Source organism: Malaclemys terrapin, chromosome 22, assembly GCF_027887155.1.
Source record: "Malaclemys terrapin pileata isolate rMalTer1 chromosome 22, rMalTer1.hap1, whole genome shotgun sequence".
Classification (NCBI taxonomy): Eukaryota; Metazoa; Chordata; order Testudines; family Emydidae; genus Malaclemys; species Malaclemys terrapin.
The window spans coordinates 19293297-19307452 of NC_071526.1; the positions used below are offsets into that span (position 1 = coordinate 19293297).

Consider the following 14156-nt stretch of genomic DNA (forward strand, 5'->3'; position numbering starts at 1 on the left):
CCCCTCATGTAAGGATTTAAGGTTGGAAGTGCTCTAAAATCTCAGTGAATACATTAATTATCTAACTTAAAGGAGTTACTTTGACTTTTTCATCTCATACACACACAACATTAGAATACCATATGATTTTTAATAAAAGAGATAACTAATCAAGACAATATATTTTGCAAATTTCTCCCCAGTATCTTCAGTATTATCTTTGTTTCCTTCTTAATGTTATAATGCAAGTACCCCCAATAAGGTCAAACATGAGTCTAAAGTGAACTAGGCTTAAACCAGTGCCTTTTAAGAGTGTAAAAAGCTGAAAGGTTTTCTTGGACTTTTTAACTAGCAATTAAAACACCCCAACAAGTACTATTCAAGGAGATGTCACCTATTACCAAGGGAATGTCACTGGGCTATAAAAGGGTAAGAAGTTGCATTTCAAATGCACATACCTGTGTTGCCAGCCACTGGTAATGTGGTGGTAAAAAAGACCTTCTCCACCTTTGGAACTTGTGGCTTTAAAAAAATAAAAACACATTTGATGCAGTTAAAATCAGATCTCCATTAAGCAACAGCAAACTCCAAACAGCTGTGAGCAAGAGAAATGACTGGAAAACTGGATTACAAATTAAGTAGTTTGGTTTGATATGGGGACTTCCATGTTCTGGATATCACAAAACTGAGACAATGACATAGGTAGTCCTGAGACGCTGAACTGAGGTGCTGTGGATTTGCCAACACACATTGTTCACACTTCCAACAAAATTAATTAATATTTAACCAATAATCCATCTTTTCCAGAGCGTTCATATCAATGGCTCTTTATTTGTTGGCATTCACAACAGAGGAAGCTTTTCAGATGGCATTGGCTCACTACTTAAAAGAATAACACAAACTATTCTTGAGGTCTCAAACCCACAGATCCACTTAGCATCAGACACATCCTTGTTTTGCAGAAGATTTTTCGTTATCCTTATATTCAAGGCTCCTCCGATTTATGAGGCAATAGGATTAAGCTACAGAACTGTATAGACTATAAAATGCCTCAATGCTGAAAACACTATAGAGTTTCTGTGCTTCTATTTTGTCACAAAGATGGATATAAAACAATTAAATACAAGTTACTCTCAGGCCTCACACTGCAATGCCCCAGGTGAAGCAAGTCCACGTCCTCTGTGAGGCCTATTCAAGGGAGTTTGTCAGACAATAATAAGAAGAAAACAACCCACTAAATCTTCCTCATCTCTGGATTTTCCAGACATTTTCTCCTTCGTAACCACCTTTTAAGTTCTTCAGGGCAGGGACTGTCAATTTGTGATCTGTACAGAGCCATTCACATCACCACTACCCAAAACTGAAGCAGACACACCTGGGATGGGATTGAATCCTGTACCTCTCCAATATACTAAAGTTAGACATTTTTCTATTAAAAAACAGCCCCCTGCACTATGTGAGGAACATGAATGTTTTGAACAGTCTTTCAGCAATGTTATGGTAAATACTAACCATTTGTTCTTGATTGTGGGGAGATCCATTGGCACCATTTAAAATCCATTGTAAGTTCTGTTCTCCCATGACTATGCTGGACTGGAGAATAGCAGTGCTCTGAGATGGAGTAATTGTGATAGTCGGGTTACTTGTCAGAACAGAGTTCGCACCCACAGGCACAGACTGAACCACAGCCGGCAGAGGCTCAGTGGCACTCGACGCTGCTGGAGCAGAGGCTCCGGCAACCACTGAAAGTCCTTGTACAATGGGCTGTGGTGGTGTCTGAGTGTGCGGCAGAAAGTCTTGGTGACTGGCTGCAAACTGTGTGCTGTGAGGAACAGGCACTTCTGGGGACTGTAAAATAGTCGCAGGATTTCCAAACGCAGCTTGCTGTGAACTGGTTCCTATGGAGGTGGGAGCTGGAGGGGGTGCGGAGGTTTGTAGTGCTGGGTGAGAAGGCTCGGAGATGCCAAGCTGCAGTACAAGTGGGAGAGATAAAGATGCTGAATCTCCTACAGAAGGCTGAACAGTAGTTACTGAGTCTGCATCACCGTTAAAACTTTCAATCAAGGCAGCTGCCAAAGGAAACAAAGTAAAGAAGAAATATGAATATACCAAGTCTCACATGGTCCAGAAAAACTGCTACTCACTGAACCTTGAGAAACTAAGGCTAACTTGCCCTCTAGCAAATAGAATGCCAATAACAATGCTTTTCATAGTCAAAGCCCTGTAAAAAACTCATTAACGCAAGCCAATGAAATAGGGACATTTTAGGTAGCCAGGACAGGGACCTTTCTATATCCAAATTTAGGAAGCCAATAACACTGTTAGAGCCATTAGCTCTCAGGAGCTGAAAGTATTTCTATTATAAACTCCCTTCTACAGATGGTTTCATTCATTCAGCCATAAATGCCTGCTCCAAGAGGAAACCTAGTACAGGAGTTTATAAGGAACATAAGCCCAGCAGCACCATTTTCAGTGCCATAGAATGACACACAAAGCTGCTGCAAACATGATCTCAGTTCTAGTGACACTGTCCCAACACTCCATAGACTATGAATACTATTTACTTTAAAAATCAAAATAAATTCAACTGGCAATGCTCCCCACCAGCCCTTTCAAAGGGACACCTGTCTGGTTTCTACTAAGGCTTTATATTATCCACTAGACAATAATTCTCAGTCAGACGCATAAACGGAATTAGCTGTCTGCACGGATAGGCGGGAAGGTCTCTCAGATTGCACAGATACAAAGTGTACCTGTCTGTTGAGAATCTTCCTGATTTGCTGTATGATCTGGGCTCTGGAACATAGATTCAAAAATGCTTGCTGGTGAGATTGTGCTAAGATCTCGTCCATGTGTCTGGGGAGGAGAAAAAGGAGAGAGAAGTGTTAGATAACAACAGCTCCCCAATCTTAATAAACTATTTGCATAAATGCCAGTCATCTAGCATATGTATGTTGCAATCGTTTGCTCAGTTATTTTAATGGGCCACCCTCAGAAAGGGCAGGGTACTTTGTACTTTATGCAACTAGCACACAACATGAAAGATGCAAGTTAGCTAGCATTAGCCATGACGCAAATTCACCAATCAAATGAACAAGCCTTTATAGAGAACTTAAGCATAACTCTGAACTTAACAAACCCCTTAAAAGGGCACTTAACTATTCTTCTGTAGCTGAATTTCATTTTAACCCCTTGTTGTTTGTAATACTTGGGCAGAATCTGAAACATTAGAATTGTTTATATCAGTTTTACCCCTATCATTTGGGAAACTTTCTTATGCACAAGCCTTCATGGCTCTGCTTAGTTTACCTCCTAGTCTGTGCACCAGTGTTACCTGTAATGTCAGAACTGTTCTTGGAACAGGATTTGTTAAATGGCTCCAGGAGCCAGCGCCACTAAAAGATACCAGCCCCTCAATAGTGTCTAATTCTTCTCTATGCAAGATTTAGTTATGGCCACATTCCCCACTAGATGGGAACAGTTTTGCCATAAGGTTAGATTTTAAAGGAACACTGCTAGTTCCGGAGAAAAATCCTTCCTTTTCACTCTGCTGAATTAGAAAGTCTGTTTTCAGGTTACGGGGACATTTACAACAACCAACCAAAAGTCTGTGCTTGAGATGCCAGCAAGGTGGAATTACTTCCTGCACAGACTCCTACAAGCACCTACAAGTCTCTTCCCAGATAAACTTGCAAAAGGATGCAATCTCTTTCAGCAACACCTGGAGGCAACCTAATTAAGTGATTGTGTCACAGCCAGTTATAGCCTTAGTATACGATTCCACCAATAGATGCAAAATGCAAGTTACAGAAATGGCTGGGGAGGGAAAAGCCAAATGGTAGAGACTACAGCAGTACAAGCAAATGGTGCTAATTCTGACTCCAACATAAGGCTCTTAACTAGCTGCAAGTGCCAAAAGGACAAGCTCGATTTAATGTTTTCTTCTATCTGTTTCTGCCTGAAGTCTTTGCAATGGGTTCTTCCCTAGACACAGATTCCCCCAAACCAGAGCAAATAGCATACAATGTGTAGACATATAAACAGGTTACCCATTTCACAAACTATCCAGCTACCGTTAACCAAACAGCTCAGAGCTGGTCAGAGTTAGATCTCTGGCTCTCAAGTGACTTAAAATGAAATTATTTCTACATTGTTGTATCCAGCCTAATTTACTTCTGCCCACATAAAACGTTACTAATTCACTGAAACAGAACACTAGGATTGCTTTGCTTTTAAAGGAATTGTCCCCACTTAACAGAGACAATATTGTGAAGAAAAAGTTAAAATCGTATGTGGTATTACAATTTTACCGGCTTCTGCCTCAGTAGTCAGAATCAGATGCATTGTATATGCCAAATTCACCCAATAGGATTGCAGCAATATTTCATAATGACAGATGGTGAAATCCAACTGTAGGAAAGGAATCAGAAGGGCGGTGTAGGAAGTGCATGCATTTGTCAGCACATGATGTAATGCATTCTGCCAAAAAAATCCACTGAACTGCACTGGTATCATTCCTAGAGTAAGTTGTTGCAATGCCCCTCTCACTAGAGAGGCCATGCCCAGACAACAGGAACAAAATGGGGACCAAAAGCAGATAATACCAAAGGACAGAGCAAGTGAAACAAAACCAACCAGTTTTTAATACTTAAACCCTGTATTCCTCTGGATGGGGCAAACGCTCTATAATAAAGACGAAATCTCAAATTATGGGAGAGGCATGGAGACTTACTGTATTAGAGTTTTCCCGCAGTTCCGAATCTGTGGATATGAGGCTTAAGTCGCTCAGACAAAGTGAGTGGTTTGTATCCTGAAGAGGAATACAACTGCAGTTATGTATTTAAATCAGTGTCAGCAATACTGGACATTCCACAGTATTTTAGATCACTTTCCTTAGAGGTACAGGCATCTACACAGTTTGTCAGGCTATTTTGTTCAGGGTAGATAAAATCAGTGATTTAAAAAAAATATTTTTTTTATTTTTTTATTTAAATTAAATATTTAAAAAATAAACCTATTTAAAATTAAATCTGAAATTGGCAACTTATCTCAAAGCCAAAACTTCTTATAATTTAAATTGCATACAATAAATAATATCTAGTACATATTTCCTGTCAAGTTTTAAAGAAAGTCCAAGCCCCTGAACTAGTGAAAGTCACTGGCTAAGCACCTGGAATCAGAGTTTGCTGAAGTGTTAAACCAGCTTTTGACAGCAGTAGCCTCTTCTGCTGGTACAGAGAATGTTTTCTTCACCTCAGTGTATTAAACTATATCAGTTCAATGACTGATTCAAAGTTAAGAAACCAATTAGGAGTTGAAAAAGCAGGAAAACTTGTTTTCCTCTTCCAATCTATGAATAAAAACTAGGTGTGAGACAATGAGGTCTGCTCAGTCTAAAATCTTGAAGGACATGGTGACCAGAAACAATCAGTTTAATTCACTAACTACAGATAATATTTCCTTTGTTTAATAAATCAATTCATTTTAAACGCAAAATATATTTGGCAATTTTTTTTTATACACTTTGTTTATGTTTCAAGTGCATTTAAGGTAGTTTTATTAAATAAAAAAATTAAAATGCTGCTTTTTTGCATTTTTAATTGAATTTGAATTTCTATCCGATTAAAGCGTGACACAAATCACAAGTAAAAATTAATCTAGAAAGTAAGAAATGCAAAAGCCACCACATCCTAAAATAAAAAATTAAGAATTTGAATAAATGTAGGTTAAGCTATATATAATTACATAAACAAATGTGTACACCCACGAAAGCTTATGCTCCAATACGACTGTTAGTCTATAAGGTGCCACAAGACTCTTTGTTGCTTTTTACACATATACCATATTCTGGTTTGCAAAAAGAAGCCCCAATTTAGTGTAAAGGCTATATTTAATTACAAATCAACATGTTTTAATGGTTACCAACCAATGAAAATTAACCTTTATTTAGGAAAATAACTAAAAAGTATAAATGCAAAAACACAATTAAAAATATTATTTAAATCAAGGTTTCCTGCTTGCTGATTTTAATCATAACTAAAAATCAGTGACTTAAACAGCTCTGATTTAAATCAATCCACCCTGATGTTCCTTGATAAGGCACAATCTATTTTGAAGTTTAAGGCTGGGAATTTCAGAGGTGCCTGAAGGAGCTAAGCACCAAAATCCCACCAATTTCCAGTGGGAGCGGTGCACCGAATACGCTTAGCACAATGTTGCACACACTTTATTGCCTCAGGAACTTCTCCCCAAAATATGGTTTTGTTCCAATCTACCACAAAAGCTCTAAAGAAAAAAAGAGAAAGCTACTGACCTCAGATACGTTGTTACTGGGAAGTGCATTATATAAGTGTCCTTTCTCGTGACCTTTCATGTGACTCTTGAGACTATACTGAGTACTAAAAGTCTTCTCACAGCCATTACTGGGACAGAAGAAGGGTCTCTCTCCTACAAGAAGCACAAAACACCACACTGATTTGTACGAAAGTTTAGACATCTCTTTACAATACGCCATTTTGCTTAAGTCAGAATCATCCTCCAAGATATGGCACTAGTTAAAATATGGGAAAAGAAACCGGTAAGCTGGCAAGAGTATTTTAAGTGCTCTAACTGCTTCAGCTCTTCTCCCACTACTCTGCACATCTCACTTCAACCACCGTTGTATTACTTTAGCTGTAATATATAGGCCAAAGGTGTTAACATAACCCAGTCACTGTCCAACACTGAATAGTTTTAAACAAGGTTTGGTATAAAGAGACCTCTGCCTGTTCAGTCCTCCCATGGCAAACACACCATTAACAATCCTTTGTAACATTTTATTAAAGATACAGAAAATAATGGAAAACAGTTAAAGCATCTGAAACAAAGTAAGGCTTTCATTTTAACAACTTCCCTTTCCCTTTAGCTGGAGAGAGTTTCTAGAAGGAAAAACCCCCGTTTGACAGTCTCTTAGATAGCAAAGAGGATAATAACTGTCCTTTTGGGGAAAAAAGAAGAAGTTAGTTGAAATGGGCTGGAGCTGTTGTTATTGCTGCTGTTGTTAAAGTCCAATTCCGTTTCCTAGAAGACATAACAAGACAAACACACATAAAAGGGGAACGAAAAGAACAGAAAATACAGATTTTGTCTTTGATGTTGACTTTCACTTGCAATTTCATTGCTGAAAAACAGGCATAGCACAGGATCTTACCAGCCTCTCTAAGACCTGGCAAATTTGTATCAGCATCAGGCTGTTTAGCATATTGCATTTAGCTGCCTTTTTCTGATCACGGGCTCACAGCAGTGTTGCAAAATATACAGTCCTGGGTGGCTAAGCCAGACTTTTATTAAACAGAAGACAAAAGGATAGACATAGGAAAGAAAAAAAATAAGGTGGGGGAAGGAACAGGCAGAGGAGTCTCACATCCCAGGTGATGTTTGGCCTTTAGCCACAAATGCTGAAGATGTCATCTGGATACCCCTCTCTCAGGCCCAGTCTGGTCAGGACATCTCTCAAGTTTAGGATGGAGGTGGTCCAGGACTTCAGCAGAAAACATGGATCACAAGTATCAGAGGGGTATCATGCATCTGACAAAGTGAGTATTGACCCACGAAAGCTTATGCTCCAATACATCTGTTAGTCTATAAGGTGCCACAGGACTCTCTGTTGCTTTTAACATGGATCACAGGCATTACGGTGACACTCGCTCCAATAGCCAATTTCTCACCCCAAAGTCTCTTTCTTTAAGGACTCAAAAAGGGAGTGATGCGTGGAATAAAGCATCCCCTTGTTATTTTGTCCACCGATTGGACCTACTAGCCAAAATAAGGTTCCACACTCTTCTTGTTTACAATGCATCATTTTAACCCAGTCCTTGAATTATATTAGGCCTTTTTGTTTGGGCTAACTCAGTCTGTCTCCCTTTCCTACCTTTTCCCATCAACGTTTGTTGTTATAGGTTATTGTGACGATATTATGAACTTACACACATTTTTTGCAGTTGAGTTCAAAATTAGGGTAAATCTGTAGGCCCAATTATCACAACCACCCATAACTCGGTAAGAAAAGAGGGACATCGCCTCCCATAAAGACATACTCAAGTTTGAATGTCTTGTACAGGTTGCTGCATAGAGACAAGCTTGCAACAGCAACTCTCAGGGAGAATTTCCATAACATACCCACATTACAATGGTCCAAGGTGAATTCCACCATATAAGGAACCTCACACTCAATGTTATGCTGAACAGAGTAAACAATGAATGTAGGACCTGTGGGAACGTCTGAACAGACTACTAACAGCTTTAGTGTCATTTCATGGGTGCAGCATAATAGCCTTAGAAATAGAAGTTTCCAAATTTGTCAAGTGAGTTGGTGAATATTTAAGTTTTACACGTCATTATTGCTGCATTTGTGAGGTGTGCTGGTGAAATTCAATAGCTGACAAATTTAAATTGAAGGGATATTTTTCTATTGTTCACTACCCTGAGATAGGAAACAAGAAAGGCAGCTAATTAAAATATTAACTGAATTATTAATTGCTCACCACTTTTGCTACAGTACTAGTTTATTTGCTATGGTTTCTGGAGAAGGTTGAGAATTTGTTCTAGGAGACAACAGGAAATGGAAAGATGTCTTTTGTAGTGGATTCACTGGCTGGCTGAGTTAATTTGTTCCGATCTGAAAGTTTGTTTTTATTAAATGCTGCTGGATGTATTATGATGTTGAAAGATTAAATGTCAAGGTGCCTTGACATCTTTTTTATTGTTCCTTACATCTGAATAAATAAAACAAATAAACAACTGAAACCTGAAAGGCAGATCATGCCATTAAATGCCCTTGCTGTGCTGCTCTGTAGACCACAGGTATAAGCATTATTAGGCTTATGAAAGTTTGTATAAACAAAAGAGGCTCAGTTAGAGAAGAGATCCCTCCAGACTTACCAGTATGTGTCCTAACATGTGTTTTAAGGTGGTGGCTTGCAGCAAAAGCCTTTCCACAGCCGTCATGATCACACCTGAGTGAAGCACCAAACAGAGAAAAGTTAGCAGCAGACTTCTTGGATATATCAGGTATAATGCGAAGTCATGCTTCCCATTGGGTGCTTGACTGAATTGCAGGATGCTCCAGATTTAAACTCTGTTAATGGTAGCTATTGGGAGGTATCTGGCTACACACACTGCACAGATTACAATGTGACAGCAAAATATAAAAGAGTAAACAAAGCCATTTATTGCAATCACCATTTTTTATGGATTACACTTTCCACCATAGCAGGGAAAAAACAACAGATTTTGTAGATGTGCTGCTCCTCAGAGCAGCTTGGCCAGCCTGATCTATTTGGCAACAGAGTAATTTGGTGCAAGCAACTGCAACGCCGTCCTCTTCTCGCCAACCGAAAAAGCGGCAGTACAGATATGCTCGTGTATCTAGCTTCCCTCACTGGACTAAAAGTGAAAATATTTCATGCAGTTTGTCTCTAGATCCTTACAACAAGCCTCTTCTTTGTAGTCACTCCACTGATTTGCACGGACTGTCAGTTACCAAACTCACTTGCCATTCTCCCCACAGAAGAGGGGAAACTGCCCTCTAGCGACTTACCTAAATGGCTTTTCTCCTGTGTGTGTTCGAATGTGCTTCCTCAGATCGCTGAGTGTTGTGAAGTATTTACTGCAGCCTTCGCTTTCACAGTTAAACGTTTTTCCTGTGTGAAGCCTCTGATGTGCTTTCAACCTGCAAAGCATTCCAGAGAAATCCCTCTTACCACATGCAGCACAGCAAGACTAATGAGCCATATAACAAGGACCACAAGACAGGTTCAAAGCCTTAACAAATTCTGTTTGTTCATTAAATTTATCAATATCAGTGTTTATAAAGCGACAGAATCCTGTGGCACCTGATAGACTAAGAGTGTTTATAAAGGAGTGCAGTACACAAATCAAAAATGTCCGAAAGCGCTAGGTGTTTGAACAATGCTGAGCACAAAGGGGACCACACAACTACTTCTACTGCAACACAAATAATTAATGATAATGTCACAAATGCTGCTCTCCCAGTTCTTGGCTTTGATGGAAGAGGATCTTTAGGCGGATTTGAGATTCTATAGCAGGATTGGGTCTGGAGCTGGGAGAAGGATCCACTCCCAAAAACTGCACCCAGGGTGCTCAAACAAGAACTGAATTTGATATGAAAAACAATGGTAACCATCTGCCATGCCAGACAACAGAGCTGCATGGAAGGGCTCTTACCTGTACAGTGTATTGAATGCCTTTTCGCAGCCCTGCACATCACACTCAAACGGCTTTTCCTTAGTGTGCACTCGGACATGAATTTTGAGACTATAGGAGGTAAGGAAGGCCTTGCCACAACCTTGTTGATTGCAGACAAATGTGTATTCCCCACGATGTGTCTTCTGATGAGTGCGCAGATTCCCAGCAGTGCTGTAGGTGCGAGGGCAGCCCTCAAAGGTGCACTGGTATCTCTTAACCTATGAGAAAAATGCTGTAGAGTTTAAGTCTACAAAACGTACAGTTCAGCTGAAACAAATCTCTAGCACTTCTGGGATCTAATCCACAGCATGGGCTCGGATAGGGTTCGTTGCCTCGTGTGAATAGCTAGGCCTTTGCTCTAATTAAAGACAATAAGCTGGCTTCTGATCCCAGAATGATACCAATGTATTTTTTTTAATTAACAGATGAAGTATCAAATTACTTTGCCCTCCTATTGTGTTATGGGGAAAAATTTTTTCAGGCAAATCTACAGAAACAGAAGTTTTCAGAGTTTAACTAGTATAGGAACATGAGTCTAGTGGGATAATAAATCAAAGTGAAGGTCTAAGTCCCCATATGCATTCCAAATTAATAAACTTAGCCTTTAGCAACGGGCATTCGACTGCGCTGGTATGTTTAGAGGAAGTGGCAGACAGATACATACTTTTCTAACCTGATCCACCAAAGTGCTGAACCCCCTTAACTTCCATAGACCTGCACAGTGTGAAGTATAGTTGCTCAGCATTTCACAGGACTACGAGTCTAATGATCTATTGCTCTATGCTCTCTCTCTCTCGCTCATTTTTAATTAAAAAAAAAAAAAAAAAAGAGTGTCTGAATTTAAATTCAAAATATTCAGCTGTTGACCAAGATAATTGTCTAATTTCAAACACACATTAACAAGTCCATAAAGAGCAGCCCTGCAATCCGTACAAATTCCAAACGCACACCAACATCCCCCAATAAGGAATACAAGACCAGGCCCTAGAGGCATAACTCTGCACTGTGCTGCTCCAATACACCGATAGCGAGTAGAGGATCTCTTTCAAATTATTGTGGATTATAGATTGCTTTGTTCCATCTAGTCTGCATTTTTTTTACATAGCAATATAATTTATACCAGCAACATAGTAAAACTGGGGCATTTTCTTTGCATATATATAATGTAATGATACTGCTCAAAGACACCACACTAACTGGGAATATCAGCTCAACAAAGCAACAAAGCAAAGGTTTGCAGAGATATAACTGGAAAGAAACTCATGCCAATACAAAAGCTTTTAATTCTTACCACACAGATTGTTTTGTGAACCAAAGTGAGATTATAAACATGGAGCTTTAAGGCGCTAGGCAAGTAACCCAGAATTCCCAACCAGCTGCTTGGATCACCTGACTCACGTCGGACTAGATTTGATAGAAATTCTGCCAAGCTTCGGCACCAAACAAGGAGAGGGTGCATTAGAGGCTTACATAGTATGGAAGTCAGAATGTTTCATTGAATTGGACTCTCGCTCCACATGGAATAAATCATCAATTTGCTATGCTAGACTGGATTTCTCTTCAATGGTAATTATTAGACGGACAGCTTTAATTTGAATGCAATGGCTGAGAACTCCCATCAGTCGCAAAATGAGTCCAGAGCCCCAGTGAGGAGTGGGTGACTGGCAAGTGGAAATATAGAGGTTTAGAAACATTTATAAAGAGAGAGCAAAGCCAGAAGGAAGAACTTGCTGCTTTTTCTTTGAAGATTAGTTTAATCACTGGATATAGAAAGGGAAGGACACAAGCCAGAAACCTCCTTATATTTCCCAGAGTGCTACTTTTCCTAAAGCACCCAGTACTATTGCTATGAGAAGAGGCTTTGGGGTAATTTCCAAATACAAGGTACCGAACTGTGCAATGAAATTGGGAGACTGGCTGAACCAGTACAGCCACACCACTTATAGCTTCCTGTCCACACTGGGGAGAAACCAATACAGATTTCGGCAGTTCAGTTGGATTCATGTAGATTCCAGGTATCACAACCAGCACATGTAGAACACTTAGGATGGCTGTTATGGGTGGACACAAGGACTGTATGTGCATTGCAAACTCATGGTCTCCTAACAAATTTTTGAAAGCCTTTTCTCTTAGGCCAGACAGCATGGCCTGAGACCACGCTAGCTGCTTCCTTTCCCTAAAATCCTGGGAAAGACAAGAGAAAAACTTTAATCCTCTCAGTGATTCATCACTCCTCCCTACCCCTTTTCTTTACTAGAGTAGATAAATGCAAGAATATTTGAGAATCAGCATTCTTCAGTGTCACTGGGGTTTAAGAAGGAAGGAGAAGGGAGCAGGGACAGATTTCTGAGTATGTTATCAGGCTGTAAATGTATTTTGGTGCTGCTTAAAATGATGCAAGATGACAAACACTGGAAGTTAGGTGAATGTGACATACAGCACAATATCAGCACCAAGAATACTTCACCAATAGCACATCTGGTCAAGAACCTACTGAAAGCCCCTTGTAGTCCTGCCAGGAATGGAAGCATCTGGTTAATGCTTTGCATTGTATTTGGTATAAATTGAATGAGCAGTGAGTCTTCAGTACAGTAGGTAGGGGCTCTTTTCTGTAAAAGCCCTTTTGCTAGTCTGTAGTTGGAGATGAGCTTGACATTCTCATGTAATAATGTTTATGGTACCTCCCTCTGCCCTTTTAAAAACATCACTTTGATGTGTTAAAAATCTTTATCATCAGAAAAGGAAATAGATTTGAAGCAGATTCATACACAAGCAGAATTAGTGCATACACTCCCTCCCCTCCACCTTTCAGAACGTCTATATACAATATTAGGAACAATCAGAGAGACAAAATTAAAATTAGTCTCTGCTTAAAAAAGATTCTGTGAATGGTGCCCCCTATGCAAAGGTTGCAATAGAGCTAGGAAAGAGCTTGTTACACGCAGTGTGTTGATTTTCTGGAAATTGTATTAGTTGTTTTAAACAGAAGTTTGGGGTGGGGTTTTCAAAAACATGCAGCACTGGCCTAACTCTGCTCCCACTGAATCAGGGAGAGTCTTATTACTGCATGCAATGAGAGCATTGCTGAGAAACTTTGAAAATCCCAATTGGATTTTAGAAGCTGAATTTTCCTACAGACTCCAGCATTGGATTCAGAAACATTCAGGACCTCTCTCTACTACAGCTTTTAAACAGATCTATTTCTTTGACAGTTTGAGAACTAAACATATCGTCCCCAAACTGTTCTTTGAACCAGACCTGTATTTTGCCAAACAAAATGGTCCCTCCGTGTGCTGCATGGATGTATGGAAAGCAGGATGGACAGGTGTGAGATTTTATGTAATAATATTTACTAATATTGTTAAAGAAAAGACAAGACTCTAGCCCAGGGATCGGCAACCTTTGGCATGCAGTCCCCCCAGGTAAGCACCTTGGGAGGCCGGACTGTTTACCTGCTGCGTCCGCAGGTTCGGCTGATCGCGGCTCCCACTGTCCGCGCTTCGCTGTTCTCAGCCAATGGGGGCGGCGGGAAGTGGCGGCCGGCACATCCCTCGGCCTGTGCCACTTCCCACAGCCCCCATTGGCCTGGAGCGGCGAACCGCGCCCAGTGGGAGCCACGATCGGCCAAACCTGCAGCAGGTAAACAAACCGGCCCAGCCCGCCAGGGTGCTTACCCTGGCGGGCCACATGCCAAAGGTTGCCAATCCCTGGGCTAGCCACTAAGCCTACCATATTCAAAAGTGACCACAGATTTTGCAAGCATCAGGTTTCAATTGTCCTGCAAGAGATACACGAGGACTGATTTTTCAGAGACAGAGTGCCCAGAATGCCTATGGAGATCACTGGGAGCTGTAGGTGTTCAGCACCTCTAAAATGTCATGGGTGTCTCAAGCTGGGCACCTAAAACATGACACATCCACCCATTAAAACTA

General features: G+C 40.3%; 1 protein-coding gene across 1 annotated transcript in view; it reads right to left on the bottom strand.

The window, feature by feature from the left end:
* The window catches only part of MTF1 (metal regulatory transcription factor 1), a 30552-nt gene that overhangs the window by 7243 nt on the left and 9153 nt on the right, over positions 1–14156 (bottom strand). Inside the window, exons 3-10 of the mRNA XM_054011947.1 lie at positions 10204–10442; positions 9557–9688; positions 8899–8972; positions 6293–6426; positions 4712–4789; positions 2733–2835; positions 1492–2048; positions 438–501 (exon numbers count right to left, since the gene is read on the bottom strand). Coding sequence (XP_053867922.1) covers positions 438–501; positions 1492–2048; positions 2733–2835; positions 4712–4789; positions 6293–6426; positions 8899–8972; positions 9557–9688; positions 10204–10442 — 1381 coding nt within the window. The remainder of the gene's footprint in view (positions 1–437; positions 502–1491; positions 2049–2732; positions 2836–4711; positions 4790–6292; positions 6427–8898; positions 8973–9556; positions 9689–10203; positions 10443–14156) is intronic.